The sequence below is a fragment of the Drosophila ananassae genome, chromosome 3R (assembly GCF_017639315.1).
Source record: "Drosophila ananassae strain 14024-0371.13 chromosome 3R, ASM1763931v2, whole genome shotgun sequence".
Lineage (NCBI taxonomy): Eukaryota > Metazoa > Arthropoda > Insecta > Diptera > Drosophilidae > Drosophila > Drosophila ananassae.
Window position 1 is genome coordinate 21,942,709 of NC_057930.1, and position 21,791 is coordinate 21,964,499.

Below are 21,791 nucleotides of genomic sequence, written 5' to 3' on the forward strand. Positions count from 1 at the left end.
CCAGCTTTCTCCTGTGACTCCACGAGTGGGGCAGGAACATTGGTAGTAGCAGTAGCAGGAATTTTTAGCAATTTTGCAAGCACAAACGCAACGACAAAATATGATGAGATAATGCTGGAAAATAATAGCTAGGACTACTCCAACATCCAGTGGCAGCCGCCACAGAGTCCCATTCCCATAGGCTCAGCCTCAACCGGTTCCGACTGAAAAACACGCCAAGCCACTCTTTGCCAGGCATTCCTTTCTCTTTGCCATTTTAACACTGAAAAAATCCTGGTCTCTTTAAATGATAAAGGTTAACTTTAAATATTATTGAGCCATCTATAACATATCCTTGCAGGACAAATCCTAAATTCTAATTGTTTCATAGATTTTTGATTAATTTTTTAAAATAAAAATGTATTATCTTTCAGTGCCCTTATCCATAAACCCATGCACCCCCACAAAGACCAGTGAAAAAGTCCAGCACATTTTGTGACAGGCAGCAGTTAAGAACGGACTTGGTCCTGGTAGCTAAATCCCCAGTCCCCGGGGGTCACTCAAGTCCAAAGCGTCTGTGTTTCTGCATATGGAAAATGCAAAATATTCGCTTTGGTTGTACTTTTTGCAGATTTGCTACCCATTAGAGCAGTAAAATTCAGTTTTTGCTGGGTAGAGTCAAATTCTTAGAATACTTATAAGATTATTTCTTGACAAATATTACCACTAGTGCATATGAAATATAAATTTAATTAATAAACTGTTAAATGAATTTGCATATTTTTGGAATATCATTTGGACTCATATTCCTATTAATAACTTTGAGAGCATTAAATAGTCGATTTTGTCTCATTGTCGTAATTCTTATTTTGTTTTCTGTTTACGTTGGTGTTTTCGTTTTCATGCAACGTCGCATTAGGCAAAATGCAAACCACTTTTCCCAGAATCCTTCGTCCCTACCCTTTGGCAGGATACAGAAAAAAACACGGAAAATGGCATGCGAATAAGAAAAACAATCAAAAAGTTGAAAAAATGCTGCATAAATTCCCGGGGGAGAGCTTTCAAGTTAAATTTAAAAGCAGGAGAAGCGAAAGCTGTCAACTTGGCTAATTTCTTTTGTTTGAGCAGCGGCTCGGCTCATAAGTTGCACTCACCAGCGAACAAAAGTTGGCCAAAAGTGTTAATTTAATGCGTGGTCGTGACAGCTTGACATAATGCCTCGATTATGCTGACACAAACACAATCAGATATATGCGAATCAATAAAGTGTAAATTGTAACATTAAATAGTCATTAGTGTCTAGGGCCGTTTGACCGGAAATTAATCAAGCAATAACCGCATAGCACGAATGCTTTATATTTGTCCAGTCGGTCGACACACACTCGCCCACATTGGCAAAGCCGAAAGGGTTAATGTTTGGGCAGGCCTTTGTACATATCATTAAGCACACAAACGTACAATCTGATTTCGCCTCGTAGATATGTCAAACAAGTGACGGAAACTGTTTATTATTGGCCCATTGCGGGCCGCAAACGGAAAAGGATAAAGGATAAAGGAAGTGTCGTCGGGGCCAGTGAGGCAAAATGGATTTCGGGGCGGGGCCCCAATAAATTTAAATACCCAAGAACTCTGACGGCAGAGATCTCTTGAAATGCAATAATTCCATCCGAACCTCCGAGCATATAAACTCGAAGTGCAATGAATTGGCCGAGACACAGAGTCGGCTCGCCCAGTTCGCAGAATGTAAATAGAAAATTGTCAACAATTTTCGGACTCTGTCTGGAAATTGCTCAACATAAAATAAATACCGAAAATACTTATTTTTTCTGGCCTGAGATGCCTGAAAGCCGGAACGGCTAACAACACCAAAATCCAGGCTCACTAAGACTAGTCAGCTGGGCGTTTGTCTTTCGGATTCTGATTGCCCCACATGGACAACAACAGCAATTGTGCTCAAGTGCCATACTCACCACACACACACTCACACAGAGACAGCCACTCACACTTAGATATCTGCACATCCGGTGGCCAACTTCCGTGTGTCAAGAAGCGCTCAAGCATTCATTTATGAATTTTTATTATTTTTTATCTTTGCCACCATTCCCTCTCGAGTATCTACATCTACATTTCCTTCTATTTTCCCCTCTTTTATTCCCTCAAGCTGTGTATCTGTATCTGTCCTAGGTCCTTGCAGTTTATATTGTTTTTAGTGGCAACCGACAGCTCAATAGCTTAGAATCTTTTAACAGGTCCGGGAGTCCTTGAATCAAAGAGCGCTCGAAGGGCTTACGGAAAATGTAAACAAGGTTTGCAGCCACACGCAATTAAATTCCAGGAAATCGTCTCTTTCCGATCCGAATTTAATTAAAACTACTTTTAGCAGGAAGAACGGAAGGATGTGAACACACTCAAAAATGGTCACCTCGAAAGGTGTTCACCAAAATTGGCAGATTTTTGTAGAATTTTTGCTCTACAAAACGAAGGACATGAGAGAAAAAAATTAACTTTAAGAGGGCTCTAAGAGGACACTTTTTGTTCGTATCAGCGTGATGTAAAAATTTGCAAAAATGGGGTCAAATTTTAGTTCGCCGGATTTTTATGTAGAATCCAAGATGGGAAAGGTATTAAATTAATCAATTGGATATTTATTTGCAAAGTTATGACTGTTTTCTGAATATAAAGGGAGGTCTAAAGCCTTGTCAACCAAGCTAAGAACAGGAAAGTCAAAAAGGGAACTTTTGAGACACTTTTTAGCCAATATTTCAAATATTTTTCATCGGATTTCGAAAAGGAATACCATTTACAAATCAGGGTTCCAATTGCCGTCGATCTGCATCAAAATATCACGAAAATCTAGAATTAAAATTTTGGGTCGATTTTTGGCCAAAATCATGATGTTACCCCTTTGGAAATTTACGAAAATTGGGTCAGATTTTAGGTTGCCAGGTTTTAATGGAAAATGATTCTACTCGAAGATCTAAGATCGGAAAGGTATAACACTCGCCGATCAGATTAGTATTAACCAAGTTATGGCTATTTTTCTTAAATAAATGGATGGAAAATAGTGACTGAAATGAGATCTTTTGAAAATCTCTGAGATCGGGAAGAGTAACTTTCATTGATCTGGCAAGTCTTAACTAAGTTATCGATAGCTCGATGAAATTATTAATCAGTTAATCGAATATTTATCCAGGTTTCAAACCCTAAATTTCCCTATTAAGCCTTGTTAATTCAAATTTGAAAAGGATAATGTTTTTTATTTTAAGATTATTGTAACCAAGGTCTACAAACATTATACTAGATTGCTCCGACAAGCTCTGGGCTTAAAGCCGCTAAGTTCTCAGCACTGACTTGGCATCAGAAGTTAAACGGCGGCCACTGATATTCATATGTGTGTGAGCAAACAGCAGCCAGCTGAGTAACGTTAAACAAACACAAACACTGGAGCAAATATCGTACACCCGCAATGGCACACACATGTACATACTCATAAATACACCCACACACATGTAGATACATATAAACGCGTTGATTTCTCAAAACCAAAGTCATCCAGCCATGTGGCCAACAACTAGCAACAAGCCAGGATCCGCAGCAGATGGGTTGTGGGTTGAAGGAGGTGAGCGGGTGGTGCCACTCTTTGTGGCAGGCGACGCATGGCCTTGTCAACAGAACTGGATGGGGGGAAAGGACACAGATAGACAACCATAAATATGAATGCATGCCTTGGATAAGGGGTGGTCTAGGGGCAGGAAAGCCGCCGGTCCAGCTTGTTATTTACAACCGGTTTTCAGATCTTGTGGCATAATTTAAGCACCTTGTTTAGCCACTGTTTATGGTCGTCTCATGTCAGTGGTCCATCTGCCAGAGGATGCACCAAAAAAGATTCTAAAATTAAAAACATACAGACAAAAAGAAGAGTTTTGTAAGGCCAATTTAATAAATAAGTAAATAAGTATAACAATTTATGTTATACTCCAAATTCGAATAAGAAACCTATGATTTTGGTGGACTTATTTACATTATTATTTAAAATCATTGAACGATACAAGATCTCCCCACATTTATTTCAGTGTATTTCAGCACTCTGCATAGACAAGTGGTGCTGCATTTTTTTTTGGGGTCACGGGGTCAACGAGCTGGTCAACGCACACATTCATCAAGCCAAGCTGAGATGTTGCTGGCGCTACCCCACTTTAAATAATTTATAAATGCGACAAATGGAAAAAGTGCTTAGCCATAAAGTTGCTCTGCAAAGGATTTAGGACCTGGCTACGCCTTCAAATGCTACTTACGCAAATCAACAAACAAATCAACAGGACAAACGTGGAAATCCTTTGGCAGAGCTCTCTCAAACGATTCCATGCCCTGTCTCCTGTCAGCTGAAAATTCGTGTTCGGCTATCAAATTGTAAAATGAAAACCGCTGACTTATTTTCCCCTCCAACAAAATGTGTGTGTGTGTGTGCAGATGGGTGTGTTGACTGCCTGGCATTATGCAAACAAGACAGATCCTTGGCAGAGTAAAAAAAAAAAAAAGGAAAAGGAATAAAAAGTAAACCCAGACCTTTCTGCTTTTCGCTTTTGCGTGCTTGGCGCATTCAACGTGTTTTGTCCTCGGATTTTTTCGCAAGTTGAAAATTTGCAAACATTGGACCATGTGCTGGCAAAAAAAAAGTGACAGGAAATGGAAGGAGTAAAGGGTTAACAATGGAACACACCTGCTTATTCTTAGAAGCTAAACGTGGCACTCTGCTTTTCTTGCAGTTATGAATTGAAAGTGACGGAAATGATTTTATTTTACGTTTTTGAGTATTTGATTAGGGTTATCAGTTAAGATATACACCAGTTTAAAGTTTGGTTTATCGATTGGAATTTATTAAAGGATTTAATTTCAAAGACTTTGCCAACTAAACTAATGTTACCCCATTTAAATGGCTTTAATCGCCTCTGCGAATGTCGTATATCACATTGATCGCCAGGCCATTAAATATGCATTTACTGATATCGCCTAAATCCGTAACGAAAACAGCTTATGTGGCACTCGCCGTGCTTCTGCCACACACCGTCCGTATTTATGTACATATATCATATGCGAGTGCTTGTTTGGTTATATGTGCGGTTGACAGTCGTAAAGAAAATACATGGAAATCCGAAAAAAATACCCAAGAATTGAGGAAACAAAACAATAGAATTTAAATGATTTTAATGCGACCATTGAATTTTATTGAAGTCGACGGATGTCGAGGAATTTTTGGAGCTTGGTTACGAGCAGTATGGGTATTCATACCGCACCCTGTACCGCACCATATGAATATCAACACCAATACAAAAACCCACCATTCGCACTCTGACAATAATAATAATTGTCAATTGCAGCAGCTGTCGCACAGGCGGCGGCACACAGGAGCGTCCCGATTTTCTTTTTTTTCATATTCAATTTCAAATGAAATTTTCATGTCACACCCGGGCAAACATTCCGCCGCCCTTCTATTCACTTCTGGTGTAAAATTCACGTTAGCTCTTTGCCAACTTAATTCTTGGCGAGAATCGTTAGCATACTTTTTGGGGCAGGGATAGGCAGCTGTTGTATAGTAGTTTTTTGTTCTTTTTTTTGCGAATTTTTATGCGCCACGATATTAGCCGAGTCCTGAAGATATGTGCGGTCCTGTTATCGTCGAAGTTGAGCTATTTTGGTATTAAGCAGAGCTGCTTTCCCACTGAGCTGCTTACATGGTATTTGCATATTGGCCTGTCCATCGTATATTTTGATTAGAAATTGCTTCGGGTTCTCCGCAACACTTGGCCTCACTCCGTTCCTCAAGTAGAAGGCTGAACTTGTGAGCTTCGGGCTTGGAATTTGGCCTTGTTTCGGAATTTTGGCATAACCAGGCATTTAAAATTCATAAGGATTAATATTTCGTGTGCGAGGTGCCCTTGAACGTTGTTCGTATATCAATGGGATTAAATATTCCCTTTCTGCAGCTTGGTATTCTTCAAAGTAACTCAAAACTCCTGAGTTCTTGGAAGACAATATTGGATTTTTAAAAATTTTAAGCTCCTTGTAGTCTACGAATAATAGACCTATCGATGACCCATAAATATTGGTTTTCGTTTATTTGAAACTAAGAATTCCTTTATCAAAACACAAATGTATTTTCAATCCGATTCGTTTCCACATTGGACTCTCCGCCAATCAATTCTAGTCTCTGGCTGCTTTAATTTCATTTGGTGTTTTCGGTCGGATGCCCCCGGGGTTCGACTGCCTAACTGCATCACTTTGAGTGCTGTCAGATGGCAAAGTACGCATAATGCAAATGCTAATGACATGTGCTCACAGCCCGACCAAAGACCCCATGGAACCCACAAACAACAGCCATAATAGGCCCATAACAACATTATCATTAGCCGGTGCTGGCAGAACATTAAATTGCAATTGTTGTTGCTGCGCATTTCAAGGCGGTGGGGAGATGGGGGCGTGGCATTCGCAATCGGGGCATGTAAATGCATGAGTCTAATTGATTTTGTTCCGTACGGCGACAAAAGCGTCCTTTCGACGCCGTTCACACGGCGTATGCGTGATGTCGGGCCTGATAAAATGCATTTTAAAGCCGTCTTTAGACATAAGCAGCATGTGTCCTAGCCACCTGGGCTCGCTCTGCCAACTAACTCGTTTCGTATTATGTGTTTGCTCACAAATTTCATTTTGATGAAGCCAATGTGTGTGGCAATGTGTGTGCTCAGCAGCCGAGAGTTGTTGGCCTTAAACTAGCTCAAAAGCCCCAGCTGAGTGGCTGTCCCTGGGTCCCGCCTCCTTCCATTTTCCCACTTCAGCTGCCCCCGTCATTAGCATATGTAGTTGAGGGTTCCCCCAAACAAGACAAGCAAAAAGTGTACAGCTTCCCAACATCACACGAGCATAGTACATTCTATAAACCCCCACCATGGGCCCTTGGGGCACCCTGAAAACGGCGACGGCCCAAACGCCCTCCGCCCATAGCCCATCGCCCAGCCAGCTTGGTTTGAGTTGAGCTGACAGGCGAGCTGTCAAAGCGGATTTTAGAGCACTCGTTGCCAGGTAAACAAAAACAGGACATCAGGATGGCCAGGATAACGAATGCCAAATGCTCTTAGAAGAAAATAAGTGAAAGACAAATAGGATCTGATCGTCAAGGGAAGGTATCCGCTAAAAAATGATAAATTTTAATTTATAGAATTAAAAAAAAATCTCCCTTAAAAAGATAAGAAAATTTGAAACACCCCACTAACTAAATGCAGTGCAAACACCTGTCATGGGTTGAGTGTTGGCCAAAAGGGTTTAACTGCGTATCTCACTTGTTTCTGTTTTGTTGTTGTTGGTTTTGTTTTCGCTTTTACTGTGGCGGTCTGCCCTTGGCCAAAAATGCATTGTGTTGGCATATTCATGTTCGGGCCGTCGCTCTGCGGCTAAAATTTTGACAGCCGCCAGCTCGAAGGACGTCCTGGGACCCAAATACCTTGTTAACATATCGCACAAGGATATTAGGCACTCCATGCTGCGTATACTTAATTTAGTTTAAAATGCAGGACAACCACACAAAGTTTGATGAAAGGCGTGACTCCGAGTTTGTTTATTTAGGACGTCTTTACCTGCCAAAGAACAATTAACATATTCTCCGAGATTTACAAAAGCTTCAAAGCCAAGTCCTTTAAAGGCACATTGAGTTAATTTGCGTTTCCTTCTCAGCGGGATTGCCATCGTTATCAACCAGTAAATGGACATCAGAATATTTGATTTTATCCAGCTCGGCATAGACGCTTTTGCTAATAAACATCTCAGGATACTTCAAAAGTATATTGTTTAAAAACAAATGAATTAAAATAAGCAATATATTGCTTACCTTTTTGGCCATTTTCCAGCAGTCCAAAGCTCTTTTGTTTAATTGCAATTTCAGGTTGATGGTGGCCAAGTAAGCCCATACATCGGGAATAAACATATCCATTTCAGTGCAGCGCGACAAATATGAAATCGCGTCTTGCAGACGATTTAGCTAAAAGGGAACTTGTTACAGAATTTTACATAGTTATGACTTGATAACTCACATGATAAAGTGTCAATCCTTTGCAATAGCTTGCAATAAAGTTTTTTTGTTTTCTCTGAAGAGGCACACAAATGTCAAAGGCCTCATTCGCCAACTCGTAGTTGCCCCTCTCAAAGGCTAGCTGTCCCAGCCGCATAAAACTCAGCTTAAAAAGTAACCTATCATCTTCATTGCAAATGGCCAAGAGCTGCTGGAAATATTTAAGGGCCTCATCACAACGCCCCCTGACATATTCCACACTGCCATTAATATGAAGCTGATAGCAGCGCTTTAAAGGAAATGTTTTTTTTTTTTAAATATAAATTATTATTTCGAAAAAATCAAAAAACTAACCATTAAGGGGGCCGTCACAGCATTGGTTGTGGGAATATTCAGAATCGTGAAGGACCCATCGATCTGTCTTTGCAATATCTTCAGTGTAGTCTTTATAAGATAAATCTCAGCCGGTGTAAAACAATTTTCTATATCCATCAATACGGTTTCGGCAAATACATAGGCTCCCAATCGTGCAAATAGCTTAAAAACTGGATAAAAGTGTACGTTCATAGTCGTGCTACTGCTAAGCATCGAAAAATCCCCAGGCAAATACAAATCATATAGGGAGCGCGGTGTGAATGCAAAAATTTTCCCAGGAATCTCGTAGAGATTCTCGAACTTCCAGCGTGTGTACTCCATGCCAGGAACATAGTTGGCCATTTTGTAATAGCAATAAAGAAGGATCCAGGGCTCAACTTCGAGGCTATTTCTGCTGGCTAACTGCCGCAGATTTTCCAACAAATTTGTGTAAGCCGTATCTCTGACTTCCTCGTCTGTCGATCGCAGTTCCATCATGTAATCAACATAGAGCTGCAACAGCTGCCTGTGCTAAAGATATATTGTAGTTATATTTTATATAATTTTTCCAATAAAGTTACTTGACTTCTTACGTAAAGTATACGCCGCTCCATTCACTCGATCTTGGCTTCATAAAGTACCTGGCTGCCTGGGCGAATTGTAAATTCTCGACGCTATTGAGCAGCGTTACATAGTCAAAGTTGATTTTGTTTGCAGTTTGGTTTTTGATTTCCCCATACATTTGAATGGCCATATCCCGTAGACCGATTTGGGCGACCATTCGCATTTCATCCATCAAGCGAATCAGATTTTGCTGATCATATTCCTGGTCCATGTTATTATCGCAACATTGCCAGGTGCAGGCATTCAAAATCCCCTCAACTCGTTCCATTAGCTCTTGATACATATGGGTTAGCATTTCCTTAAAAGCCAATAAAATATATTTTTTAATATAGTAATGTTAGCTTGAAACTCACTCTAAATTCAATATTCGTTGTTGTCGGCATCCGAACGTTAAAATCGCAACCGCAGATTTTTAGCAACAAGTTGCTAAGATTTCCCAATTGACAACAGAAGAAGTCACGTTTCTGATCTATACTCTCCACTTCCCGTTTTATAATGAAACTGATCATGTCCGAGATGAGTTCATCAAAGGCTCTGTACAATTCCAGTAGAACATTACGGTTTTCCTCCTCTTCGTTTTCATTCAGAAACTCAATGTCGAAACAACGTCGCAGTTTGCTTCTCTTGAAAAGACTTTCGTTGTACTTGTCGAGCGGCTCATTTCTTTCGCAAATCGGTTGGAAGAAACAAATCTTGAGAGTGCAGAACATGGGACCTATTTGCCAAGTGTCCCGTGGAGATTCCGTCACTTCCTCACCATCCTCCAACACGGGCCTCAGAAGTGTGGCGAAACGGCAGTAGTTTACTACAAAAATGAGAAATTGCATTTATAAAGGACTTTGGAAAGCGACAACTTACCTCCTGGATAGGCAAAAATACTGGGATTAATCACACCTTCATACAAGACGTTGTCGGGGACTTCATGATAAAATTGCACCAACAACTCGTAATCATAATGAACCAACACCTCTTCGAGAATCTTCCGCATATCCTCGTTGATCACAAAGCGATGCAATGAGTTGTTAATCAAAGCCAAGTCCGTCACAGGATCGATGCGATGAAGGCGAAAGTTCACATCCTTTTCCCACAGGAGCATCCTGAAAATGCGGGGAAGCTTGATGCGCGAGTTTGTTTCCATTTGATTAGAGCTGAAGTTGGTGTTTGGATTTAGGTCCCGCTTGATGTTCTCCCAGACGATGCTCGTGTTCTGGTCGCTAATGATCTGCGATAGAAAGCCAAAGTAAGTGCACAATGGAATGACCGGAAAAATGGCATCTTCCCCCTGAGGATATCGAGAACGAAAGGACAATTGTATGCCTAATTCCGCAGACTTGTTGTGCAGCTCCTCCGGAACATTGTAGATCGATTCCAGCGTCAAAAAGGCCAAGTTGGTGAAGTTGAATTCCTTGAGGATGGGCAGTATGGAGTACATGTGCCAGATGCTGCAGGATGTGATCTTCTTATTGTCTCTGGCCTGCAACAGGCTGTGGTATTCCGGGTACAGGAGGACAGTAACGTCACTGATGAACCGGCGCCGCTGGAAGAGTTGCAATAGATCGCAATGTCCTCGGGAAAGGAGCTCCAAGCGTTCGGCCACCCAATAATCCTCCTCCTCCCCCACGCCCTCTATCTCCTCCAGAATGATATCGGATGATTTCTTGCTAGTCCTTGACCTCCTGGTCTTCTTTGAGCCAGTAGCTTCGGTGGTCTCCGAGGTTTCTGTGAGATTTCGCGACTTTATGGCGTCGGAATCTCCTTTGCGATGCGCCGGAATCCTCTGGTACAAGCTTATCACCAGGGGACTATCGCTAAATACATTCATGTCCTCGATATCGTCCTGCAGCACCCCCATGGCAAAGACAGGCTTTTGAATGTTGAACTCGTGCTGATAAATCACCGACTCTGTGGTGTATTTCTCCTGCATTTTTTGCAGTGTATGTTTCGTGTGATACAAATGCAATTCCAGCGGATATCCAGTGTCTGGCAGCTTGGTCAGCTCGTTTAACTGGATGTAGAGGAATACCCGCTGTAGTAATTTCTGTTTCGGGGCATCTGGTCCTTCTGCCTGCTCTACTGGCTGGTCTTCTTCAATTTCCTCCTGTTGGCCGGCGGAGGCACGGATCACGCGTTTTCTGCGCGTAGTCCTGGAAGTCTTGCGAACTGTGTTCTTGGCGGTAACACTACCTCGTTCCATTGCGAGAGCTGACAAAATATATAGGTGTGCTGGGGAAAAACTTAAACTGATATGTCTATCGTGCGACACGTGATTGGAAACTTCATGCTTTGTTTTAGAAACAAGGATGTCCTTGTATCTTAGAGAGATATAAATAAAATATGTCCCTGCTCAAAGTCCTTAAAGCAAAGCTCTCACTTGAAATAACTCCTTGTGAAATAAGATGCGAAATGAGATCTCAAACACACGCTGAAACCTTAAATTTGTTTTCAAAAAAAAGGTTACTTACCCGCACTCTGAGACTCGGCTGCGTTTTTTATTTACAGAAGGCCAAAAACAAAATAAAAAGCACACACAAAAATGTTTTATGTATTTTGATGCCGACGCCGCGGGATTCTAAACAATAAACACTTCAACAAGTTGGTTGCTCCGTTTTCTGGGAACTGTCTGGGCCAGGAATCGTATGGCATTTGGTCGGGAAATGTGAGGGCTTTATGGCTCGCAGACGAAGTTTTATTAGACACGGCGGGGTCGTAAACAATTTTTTGGAAAAGTGTTAAGAAGATTTGGCCACGAAGCTCCCGACCCCGTGAATATTGTATGACAGGTTGGATCCGCTCCTCTAACTAACAGCTGCTGCATCCCGACGATTTCATCTAATCAGACATGGTAAGTACAGTCATCTGCGAAGCCATTCCGTCACTGCATTAGGGTAATGAGAGTACAATGGATTTATCGCTTTCTCAAGGATTTTTTTCCTCTCACCCCCTCCCATTAGAAGGAAACCATTGAAAGACATAACAATTAAAAGGCAAGCAGTTGCCAAGTAATTAATTCCCTTGGAGAAGACAAGTGGCAGAATAAATTGAATTGAATGCACAGAACTAAAGGCAAAGAAACTCAATTTATTTGATTTCATTTTCTCTTTCGAAGCTCTCGATTTTTATTTTATTTTTATTCATCAAAAGTGTGTTGTACAAAGTCAGTAAAAATGCATTTTTTAAATTAAACTTTTGCGAAAAGTTGTTCGCATAAATGTGCACACACGTTAACGTAGCGACAAGAACAATAATATAAAAAAAAGTGCCAGCAAAATAAAGGAACAAAAATTAACACTTGACCTGTAACTGGATGGTGAAAAAAAGCCATATAAAAATATTGCAAATTTATACAAGCCAAAGGGGCAGGAGCAGAGCAGAGCAGAGGCAGGAGCTGGAACGGCAGCAGGAGGTAGGAATTGCAGTGCGTAAACTTATGCCATATATTGCATTTGTAACGTGCCCAGCGCTCCGAATATTATTATTATTTAAATGTGGGTCAGACGGTATTTGCATAGCGCAATTTTCGGCCACCGAGAGCGCTCCCGGCCGCCCACTCAAGATTCCTTGGCTGCAAGCCCCACAGGACCTTCTGCCAAAAGGAGGCGGTGGTGCACTTAAAATGCAGCTCTCACAACTTTAATATAACTTAATCCTTTTTGTGGCGCCTCATTGTGTATGGGTGTATGGGTGTGTGAGTGCATGGGCGTGTGTGTGTAAGTTACGAATTATGGCGTTAATACCACTGTGTGCTTATGAGCCTTTCCCATCGGGCTGTGTCTGTGTGTGTGTTTCAGCTCTTGTTACTTTAGCAAGTTGACTTTAGGGATCATCATTAGAAGGAGCGGAGAAGGATGAGATGGGGAGCAGTTCGTGGTTGGAGATTCTCTGGCACAAGTCGGATGACGTTAGAACTTATTTTTAGAATGTTAATTATCCCGATGTGTAAGAATGAAGGAGATTCTCAGAACATGTACGGATTAAATTCAAAGTTACTTTTTGACTTTGCACGATTTCTTTAATAATCATTTCTGTTGAAGATATATTTTCTATTTATTTTGTGGCTTTAACCTGAGCAGTATCAAAAGCCACTGCACAATCGGAAAACCACTACACGAGTGATAAAACTCATCTTTCATACCTCATGATGTGGCAAGCACAGGGATCCCGCCTGCAGCGGTTGCATCTCGGTGTCAAAAAAAAATATGGATACGAGAAGGTAAATCCCTTCTCAGTAGTGCACGTATGTCAAAAACGATTACAAAATGCTGAAAAAGGAATTTGCAAAATGTCACGTCTCAAGCTCGTCGGTAACTAAGACGGAAACTCACCTCTCCACCCCAATGACCCCCAAAGCGAGGCAAAGAGCTGTGGAAAATTATGGCAATCTCTATTGGAAGAGTGTACAAAAAAAGAGGAAACATTATTAGAGCTAGTCCTGACGATTTAGCGGTCAAAAATATATGAAACTTCCATCCACCAACACCGAGGCAAATACTATTCGATCTAGTCGCTAGAGCTCCAGCCGAAAGTGTAGGGCTTGTTGATGTCCGCTGGCTGCATCATGGCATAGCCCCCCCATCCGCTGGTATCGCTGCAAGGCTGCGGATGATAGTTGTTGTAACCGTAGCTATTGCCCGAAAACGCCTGCAGATGCACCTGCTGCTGTTGCAATTGTTGCTGCTGCAATTGAATCTGTTGCTGTTGCATCAGAGCCAACATTTGCATCTGGTTGACTGTAGAATTTTCGGAGAGCTTTGGTGCTAGTGCTTGTCCAGGGATAGAAGCAGCATAAGGTCCTCGGGAAAGGGTGGGTGTGGCGGCGCCTGATGCAGGTGCAGTGGTCGGTACCGTCCAATTTCCGAAGGCCTGCTGCGTTTGAGGTTGTTTGGAAGCCTTGTGCGATAGCCTCGGAGCTCCTGGCATTGCACCACTACTTTGATACGAGCCGATGCCCGGCTGGACGGCATTTCGCATCTGAGCCCGCTGGGCGGTATGGAGGCAGGGGGCACCGACGGATTTATGACGCTGCTTCTGCTGCTGTTGCTGTTGCAGTTGCAGTTGATGGCCCATCGACTGTGGAAGCTGCTGCCCCATCGACTGTGGAAGTTGCTGTCCCATCGCCTGTGGCGGTTGCAGATACATTCCGTACCCCAAACCTGGATGCGTCGTTCCGCCGTAAGCGATTCCGTTCCCGTACACAATCATGTCATTCTGCGGAATTGGTTGCTGACCTCTGCGTAGTCTTTGACCCACTGCTGCCCGTTGATTGGCACCTGACCTGTGCACACTGGACATCTTGAAGTTTTCTATTTATTTTTATTTTTGAAACTATTACTGGAATTTCGACAGCCAAATTTTAAACAGCCTGACACCAAAACTTTTGTCTAAATACTGGCTATTCTGGGCATTGCATGCTGACATCCAAAGCAAAGCCAGCTATCCCCTTTGAAAGGCTCATTAATTTGCCACATGAAGTATTTCCTAAGGGTTCAAAGGCTTTTGTTTTACGACTGAGCCTGTCAAAGGATCTGACGCCTTATCAGCACGTACAAAATAAATATAAGAAGTAGGGGGCATTTTTAATTAAAACAAGGGAGTACTTCAAGCACACTGACTAGACTGTCTAGATGCAAAACAAAATCATATGGCTCGTAGTAATAAAGATAACTAGAACTCTTGGAGATTTCAACTTTATCTGAAGAACTTTTAAAAGGTTATCGGTTGAAGGAAAATGGAAAATAAAGCAGAAGCAAATTCTGACTTTCCTGTCAGTTTCCTTGTAACTCCCAACAGTCATAAGTCTACTTAAAAAAACAAAAAAAAAATATTAAACAGGTTTTGGCTGTTCAAAATACAGATTGGGAAACACAAGTTTTGGCCCTAAACCTTTCCTAAAATTTTAAACGTTTCGCCAAACTAGTAAGTACTTGTAAAAGATTTATCCTCCAACCATTAAAATGGACTCCCCAGACAATAGACCGGACATTTGACCAACATGTTTCCCGATGAGTTCGACAACCAGCCCTTCGATCCCTTCAACGTGGGTCCGCCTAACTCAGGACTCCGCTTGGAGTATAATATTCCCACCTGCTGCTCGTATCCACCACCAGTATTTGTCGCCAAACCAGAGTATGTGAAGGCGGCCGAGGACCAGAAGGCTCTGTTGACCGGTTCACAGGCCTCGTTTAGCCGTGACAGCAAGCTCAAGGTGGGCAAGTCCCGAATCGGCGAGGTGGCCATTTCAAAGGCCATCAACGAGGAAATGTCTCTGGCCAAGAAACAGGCGGCTGCCATCCACGAAAAGGCCCGCATCGATGCAGGCGGGGAATCGAAGGTTAACGTTTCAATCGACTCTACATCGGACGAGAGGGTCTCTGCCAAGGACTCGGTGCGCACTCTGCTACCAGTGAAGTCAAAGCGTCAGACCAGCGGAGGGGGTGGGGCTCAAAGCTCCGGATCGGACTCAAGTGTGGCCCAAAAGACCAGCAAAGTTTCGCAGGTCAGCAGCAAGCCCTCTAGGGTCTCTCAAGCCGATTCCACTACCGTTTCCAACACCACCCTTTCACCGAAGTCTATTTTGAAGAAACCAATTAAGTTCAAAGACGCAGTCGAAATGTCATCCATCAGCATTAAATCAAAGCCATCTGCCAGAGAGTACCTTAGACCTAGGCCTTCAGAAAGATCCACAAGATCCCATACATCCCAGAAAAATGTGGACGAATCTGCTTCAACCGCCACAATCAGAAAGTCTATAACGTCGACCGCATCCTTGAAACAAGAAAAAGAAAACGCATCAAAGGCTTCAATCAAGTCAAAAACGAATGATGCTCCATCCAGGATTGGCCTAAAAGAAAATGCCAATAAAGTGCAGTCGCATTCGGATTTTTCCTTTGGAAAAAGCTTGACGGAACAAGTGGCCGATTTGGCAGATCGCCTAAACGCCGGAAATGAGCCAAACTTTAGGCGTTACGACTCGGTGGTTCGAAATCACTCCGTTTCCGAGCCAAAAAAACTGAATCATGGGGATCGCATGACTTTCTGGTTCAGCGATGCGGTGCTTTCATAAAACATAAACATTTTTTAAACGCAATTTAACAACTTTAGTTCAGTTTGCGTTGACCGGAAATAATCCAAACAAAAATTAGCAGTTTTCATATTCGTTCTATTTAATAGAAAAAGAAATGGATATGGAATGGAATGCAAAACCTGATTTGCGGTTCGACATTTTTTGGTTGACATTCGGTGTCATTAATTCAAAAAAGCGGTAGAAAAAAAATATTTGCGGTCACTGGTCCATATTGAAAATGCAGAAACCCGGCAAAAATTATGCGCTAAAAAAAGAGGTCATAGTTTGTCCACGCCACTGTAAATTGGGAAGTATTTATTCGATCATTAAAAATGCAATTCAAGCCAAACTGAAAAAAAAAACCAAAATTTACATTAATTTTATAAAAGAAAACTAACCTGTGTTTCCGAATCGGATTATTCCAACAGATCACTGAACTGGCAAAACAAATTTGTCAAAAATAATGCAAAAATAGTGTGCAAATCGTTTTGGTTCGGTTATCAAATTAATGGGTGAGCTCCAGTTCGCTGAAGCGTTGTGTTTGGGCCATTGTGGTTAATTTTAGTTTATTTATTACAGCGCAGAATGCTAATTGCAACTGCCAGAGGACGACAACAATGTTAGTTGCTAGTTTGTCGGTAGCTGCCTAATCAGCATCAGTATTTCGCCCTCGGGTCCCTAATTGTGGGCTTCGCAAAATGGTTTCGCAGAAAAACGGGCGGCCAGAGGCAGTGTAACAATTATAATAAATGCTTGTGGCTTACATTTAATTGCATGTCAATTTGTAAGCCACTGGCCCGAGCACACTCGTCCGTAAGTAGGACACAATAAATGAGGCAAGTCGGAGGGGGGGGCTAGAGTCCTGGCAAAGTGGGGGGGAGAGGCGCAAAATATTTATATGGAAATGCGGGGATTTTTATGCTTGTACTTGGACAATAAAGGAAACAACTGCAATAATGGCCAGGGCGCATAAAGTACCAGAAATAACAGCAACAAGCAACTTTCCTAAAGTGCAAAAACCACCAACACCAAAAACACCAAAGGGCTGGATGGGCGGGATGGCCAGGATGGCCGACTGGCTGGGCCTCGGAATGAAACAATCGCTGAGAGAAAAATATATTTAATACGAAAACTTTTGCAATAACGGAAATGAAATGGAAATGGACGCGCGCCAATAGACATAAATGCGACTGTAAGTGCAAAGTATGTGTAAGTATATGTGTGTGTGTGTGTGTGAGGAGCCATTGGCAACAGGATACAAATAGGACACGGCAGCCGGCAGTAGGCAGAGCATCCAGCAACTACAAATACAAAAAGCCGCAATCCCTGATGCTGGCCGTGTAAAACAAAAGCGCCATCGCACAATGCAAAAACAAACAGCGAAAACCAACACGGTTCTCAAAAGTAAAACTAACAACAATATCCGCAAAAAGCAATTGCACAAAGGCGAACTGCCACCGCCATCAGATGCAGCCCACATTGCTCCAATAAAGAGCATAAAATATTAAAAAAAGGTGCATCTATATAGGCTTCCTTGGGCTCTTTACAAATATTTATCCGAGTTATTTGACTGAAAATAAAAAAGTATGTGGCTTAAAATATCTCCTAAATAAAAACAAAATCCCCCTAATTTATGGCTAGTCTAGTTCCTGAAACATATTTGACTTGAACACACTCTTGAATATACCTAAGGAATCTCAAGCTGAAACTTAAAGTATAAGAAGAAAACATTCTTAGACTTAAATATAAGCAAAATCCTCCTAATTAATGACTAGACTAGAATTAATGACTCTGAGAGAATGCTGATCGATATTTTTCAATTTTTTTTTGGATGGAACCCCTCGTGAAATTCATAATGTTCATATTTGGCTCCAAACTATGTCTTTATCTTCGCCAATTTTCATCCGATTCTTGAGCGGCATACTTTGAACGTTTTGAATTTAAATTCCTAATAAATCTGCATCAAAACATGAGAACAAAATTTTCGATCGATATTTTGCAAATTTTTCTGATGCAATTTTCCCTTGTAAAATCCGGTCTGCCCCCATAAGGCGCCAAACTATAACTGTATCTTTGACAATTTCTATCTGATTCTTGAGCGGAATACCTGAAACGAAAGGTTAAAACCTCAGATCTGATTAAGCTTACTGGCCAGGGCCTTTTTGTGTCCGTCACACAGTGCGTATGCGTAATAAAATTAACGAAGACTGTGACACATGGCCGCCCCGAGCTGAGGTGCAAGCGGCAGGGAATAATATTTACTTTTAAGTTGAGGGCGTGTTGAATGTTTGCCTTTATTGGCCATTAATGAAAGCATAAATACGAAATCGGCTTGGGACACTAACGACAGCCTCGGGCGACTTTCGGCTGTCTACTGGCTTATGGCCTCATTAATAATAGCTTCATTTTGATGTGGAGCCAATATTGAAATATTATCGGCTTGACACAAGGCGATGTAATACAATTTTCCAATTCACATTTATGTGACAGGGTCACACGGCATTTTATGCAGTGTTCTTGGCCTGCAGCTGCAGTTAATTACCACTGACAAGTGCCAGTGATGAAATTCAATTACCAAATCCTAAACTACTCTTTGGAAAATGCTCCCAAGGCTACTGCAAATTAACAATTTATAATTACTTTATGCGAAATAGAGATTTATTAATGCCCTTTTGATTCAATCACTGAGTTTGAAGCGGCCGTATGAGTATTTTTTAATGGCTGGCATTGCGAGAATAATAGATGACTGATTATTAAAAATTCCCCAAGGCATCAGTATTCTCTTTAAATCGTTAAATTTCATTTTAAGCTGCAACATTTTTATACATCTGCATTTTTCTGTATTTTTTCTTTATAAATATATAACCATATAACTGCTTTTTCAATTAAGTCTAAATGCAGTTGATTAACAAATTCAATTTGCACGCGGCTACTGCGGTCAGGAGCAAATTTTTCGCCGATGCAGCAAGACGTGCACAATTATCAGAGAGCCATTAAAACATTTGCTTTATTATCTGCCGCATTGTTGTCCATCCGTCCGCCCGCTTAAAAGGCGAAAAAATTAATTTATAATTTGCATAATGATAAATGGGGGAGCGGCTTTAAAGGCGACTACAAATCAAGGCGACCAAATGGCAAAAGTGAATTCAAAAAGCGAAGCCAAGTCAACGGGAAATGATTCATGGTCCCATTGTGGAGCTGGGAGTCGTGGCTCTGATTTCGTAGTGAAAGTCAACCGAGTCATTTGTCGTCATAACTTTTGTCATTAAAAGCAGTCCACAGGCAGCGGGAGAGGCGCCCTCGTCCTGGCATGGCCCAAGAGAAGGCGCATTCGGATCCGAGGAGACTGGGCGGCTCTGACTACGTGCCGGGACGGACAAAGGCAGATCCCGTCAGCGCTCGGTCTGTGTATACATTTTTCATAACATGCTAAAATTTATACACAAGTCTGCCCGCTGTGTGGTTGCCACACGACATCCAAGTCACGTTTCTTAATATGTCTGTGTATGCGGCCGCCAGGATAAGTGTCCAAGTTGGTTTATGTGGGCGGGTGTGTGTGTGAGTGTGAGTGCCAAGCGTGTGTGTAAGTCTAACACATTTTTAATTTATTTTTTCCATCCTCCATGGAGGTTGTGTGGCGGCTCCAGCCACAGCCTCAGGCAGCGGGTTAAGAGCCGTCTTGAACCCTCGAGTGTCGGTCAGATGCAGGCTTCTTGAATCTCAGACTCAAACTCAAAGTCGAAGTCGAGCTCGAAGTCTGAGTCCTTCAGTGTTGTCTTCCCCAAAGTGAACAATAGCCACTTTTGGGCCTTCCATCTTTTGTTTCAGTTTTAACACCCATCCTATCATGTATCACATGTGCCATGAACCAGAATAATTTGAATAAAATTCAATAGAGCAGGCTTTGATTCTTCTCTTACAACAATTAGGAAAGTAACTTTCTCTCCAACATTCATTCCCATATGTGACTGTGGCTGTACAACATATCCTCTCTATATATTCAAAAATAAATATATCTTTACAACCAAAATGATGGGTGCAAATCAAGTGGATTCAAATGGAGCATTTCTCGTTGTCGATAAGTTTTTGCCCCTCCAATGGGTTGAGAACTTACTCTTTTTTGGAGCGCTAGGAAGTGCTTTCCTGTACTTATTGTACTTCCAGCTAATCAAACGCCAGTGGTACCTACGGGTAAGGACCTTTTTCTTTAGAAGCAAGCCGGACTCATTCGCTGAGATCGAGGGCAGTGACGATGACGATGGTTTCGTGGATGGCGATGCATCGGAGAATCTCAATCCGGAGCATAGCGTGGAGCAGTATCGCCGTCAGCGTTTCGAGGCTGCCGCAGCAGCAGTTAAGCACTCCTCTGTACAGGAGATGTATAACTTACCCATGGGGGCAGCACCACTTCGCCGTCGTGGAAATTTGGCCTAGAGAGCTGGAATTATACCCTCCAACTTCCTTAATCCACGAATGTCACAATAAATAGAACAATTACGGAACGGACATTTGAAGACCACGATCTCCGTATCCGTCGACTTAATAAAATTCCAGGCCCAACCGTAATCCTTTGAAATTAATTTGCTGCCTTTGTCTCGGGGTCTGTGAGTCTCGGGTCTTACAATTTCGTTGGCCATTTTAATTGGTTTGCGAGCACATAAGCCGGACATAAGTCGCCAGGTGAAACAGTGGAAAAGGGTAAAAATGCGTATATACACTGCCATATATATGTTGGTATATATTTGCTCAGCTGTCTCGGGACAAGATCCAGCAAGGACTCTGTTTCACGGCCTGGACAATTGTGGCAAATGGAAGGCGCTTAAGATTAAAATACGTTCCATGGACTGGATACGATGGCAAAACCACAAAGCAAACACAAACACAAATAGAGATGAGATGGTACGAGGGTGGGCAGTGGCTCAGAGGGGTTTCAAAAGGGGTCTGAAAGTGACAGAAGTGAAAAAAATTAAATACGATAGTAATAACCAGGGCTGGGTAGTCGAGTTGCAAATGTCCTAAATAATGAAATTATGAAATATTCGAATTATATTGACAGAAAAGCAAATTTTAAGGTTATAAGGACTATAAACTTGATTACAGGATATTAAGAAAAAAGGTTTTGAGGTTAAAATCAACCTAATACTTTCCTCAATTCTGAAAAGATGATTCTGAACAGAAACAAAGTTCCGATTGTAGTATTTTAAGTTTCGGAAAATCTTTAAAAAAATTCTTTCGACTAAAAAGAGTACCAACTAGTCGTTCTAACGCATAATATCCTTTTTTCCAGCCGCCCTCATGTCCAAAAGCAAACATTTTAAAGTTCAAAGGAAGGTCCTTAACCTGCAGCCAGGGGCGGATTGCACTTGCACTCACGTACATCACTCGCCATCGTTGCTGCTGCTGATGTGGATGTGGCTGTTGCTGTCGCTGCTAGAGGAGTTTGTGCTGGCTTTTGTGTTGCCAGTGCCATTGCAGTTGCAACTGATGCAGCTCCAGCAGCTAGCTGCTAAATGAAGTGAGTGTCAGCGCAAATGCAAACAAATGAGAGCAACGCATAAAGCGAAAAGCAAAAGGCGTCGCAACATCAACAGAGGACTTCCATCAAGTGAAGCGACAGGATCCAGAGTCCCGCTCCTATTTGGCCAACTCCCTTGGCCAGCCAAATGGGGTCAGTGCTCGGGGCTAGCACTCCCATTGTTGCTTAGTTTTAATAAT

General features: G+C 42.0%; 4 protein-coding genes across 5 annotated transcripts; 2 read left to right on the forward strand and 2 right to left on the reverse strand.

The window, feature by feature from the left end:
* Nucleotides 1-7,559: 7,559 nt before the first annotated feature.
* On the reverse strand, nucleotides 7,560-11,332 carry LOC6498150. 2 transcript variants are annotated; one of them, XM_001962148.4, is made up of 7 exons: nucleotides 9,875-11,311; nucleotides 9,370-9,821; nucleotides 8,986-9,314; nucleotides 8,393-8,918; nucleotides 8,061-8,327; nucleotides 7,859-8,008; nucleotides 7,560-7,801 (listed from the first exon to the last, which is right to left on the reverse strand). In XM_001962148.4, exons 1-7 carry the CDS (start codon nucleotides 11,208-11,210, stop codon nucleotides 7,667-7,669), a joined length of 3,195 nt encoding a protein of 1,064 aa, XP_001962184.1. In that variant the 5' UTR covers nucleotides 11,211-11,311; the 3' UTR covers nucleotides 7,560-7,666. The 2 variants fall into 2 exon arrangements, with proteins under 2 accessions (XP_001962184.1, XP_014761987.1); XM_014906501.3 differs by lacking the exons at nucleotides 7,560-7,801; nucleotides 7,859-8,008; nucleotides 8,061-8,327 and having other exon boundaries at nucleotides 8,758-8,923; nucleotides 9,875-11,332.
* Nucleotides 11,333-13,376: 2,044 nt separating this feature from the next.
* On the reverse strand, nucleotides 13,377-14,447 carry LOC6498149 (transcription factor SPT20 homolog). The gene has a single exon (XM_001962147.4). The coding sequence runs from the start codon at nucleotides 14,303-14,305 to the stop codon at nucleotides 13,514-13,516; it is 792 nt and encodes a 263-aa protein (XP_001962183.1). The 5' UTR covers nucleotides 14,306-14,447; the 3' UTR covers nucleotides 13,377-13,513.
* A 322-nt stretch (nucleotides 14,448-14,769) lies between these two features.
* On the forward strand, nucleotides 14,770-16,882 carry LOC6497389 (COPII coat assembly protein SEC16). Its single transcript, XM_001962146.4, has 3 exons — nucleotides 14,770-14,929; nucleotides 14,981-16,588; nucleotides 16,656-16,882. The coding sequence occupies exon 2, from the start codon at nucleotides 15,006-15,008 to the stop codon at nucleotides 16,074-16,076; it is 1,071 nt and encodes a 356-aa protein (XP_001962182.1). The 5' UTR covers nucleotides 14,770-14,929; nucleotides 14,981-15,005; the 3' UTR covers nucleotides 16,077-16,588; nucleotides 16,656-16,882.
* A 3,117-nt stretch (nucleotides 16,883-19,999) lies between these two features.
* On the forward strand, nucleotides 20,000-20,656 carry LOC6497390. The gene has a single exon (XM_001962145.4). It carries the CDS (start codon nucleotides 20,106-20,108, stop codon nucleotides 20,508-20,510), a length of 405 nt encoding a protein of 134 aa, XP_001962181.1. The 5' UTR covers nucleotides 20,000-20,105; the 3' UTR covers nucleotides 20,511-20,656.
* Nucleotides 20,657-21,791: the final 1,135 nt, after the last annotated feature.

Coding starts and splice junctions, on each gene's coding strand:
- LOC6498150 (XM_001962148.4), bottom strand. CDS start 11,210: ATGGAACGAGGTAGTGTTACCGCCAAGAACACAGTTCGCAAGACTTCC. Junction 9,315..9,369: donor CAACGAATATTGAATTTAGA/GTGAGTTTCAAG, acceptor TTGGCTTTTAAG/GAAATGCTAACCCATATGTA. Junction 7,802..7,858: donor GCTGGAAAATGGCCAAAAAG/GTAAGCAATATA, acceptor ATACTTTTGAAG/TATCCTGAGATGTTTATTAG.
- LOC6498149 (XM_001962147.4), bottom strand. CDS start 14,305: ATGTCCAGTGTGCACAGGTCAGGTGCCAATCAACGGGCAGCAGTGGGT.
- LOC6497389 (XM_001962146.4), top strand. CDS start 15,006: ATGTTTCCCGATGAGTTCGACAACCAGCCCTTCGATCCCTTCAACGTG.
- LOC6497390 (XM_001962145.4), top strand. CDS start 20,106: ATGATGGGTGCAAATCAAGTGGATTCAAATGGAGCATTTCTCGTTGTC.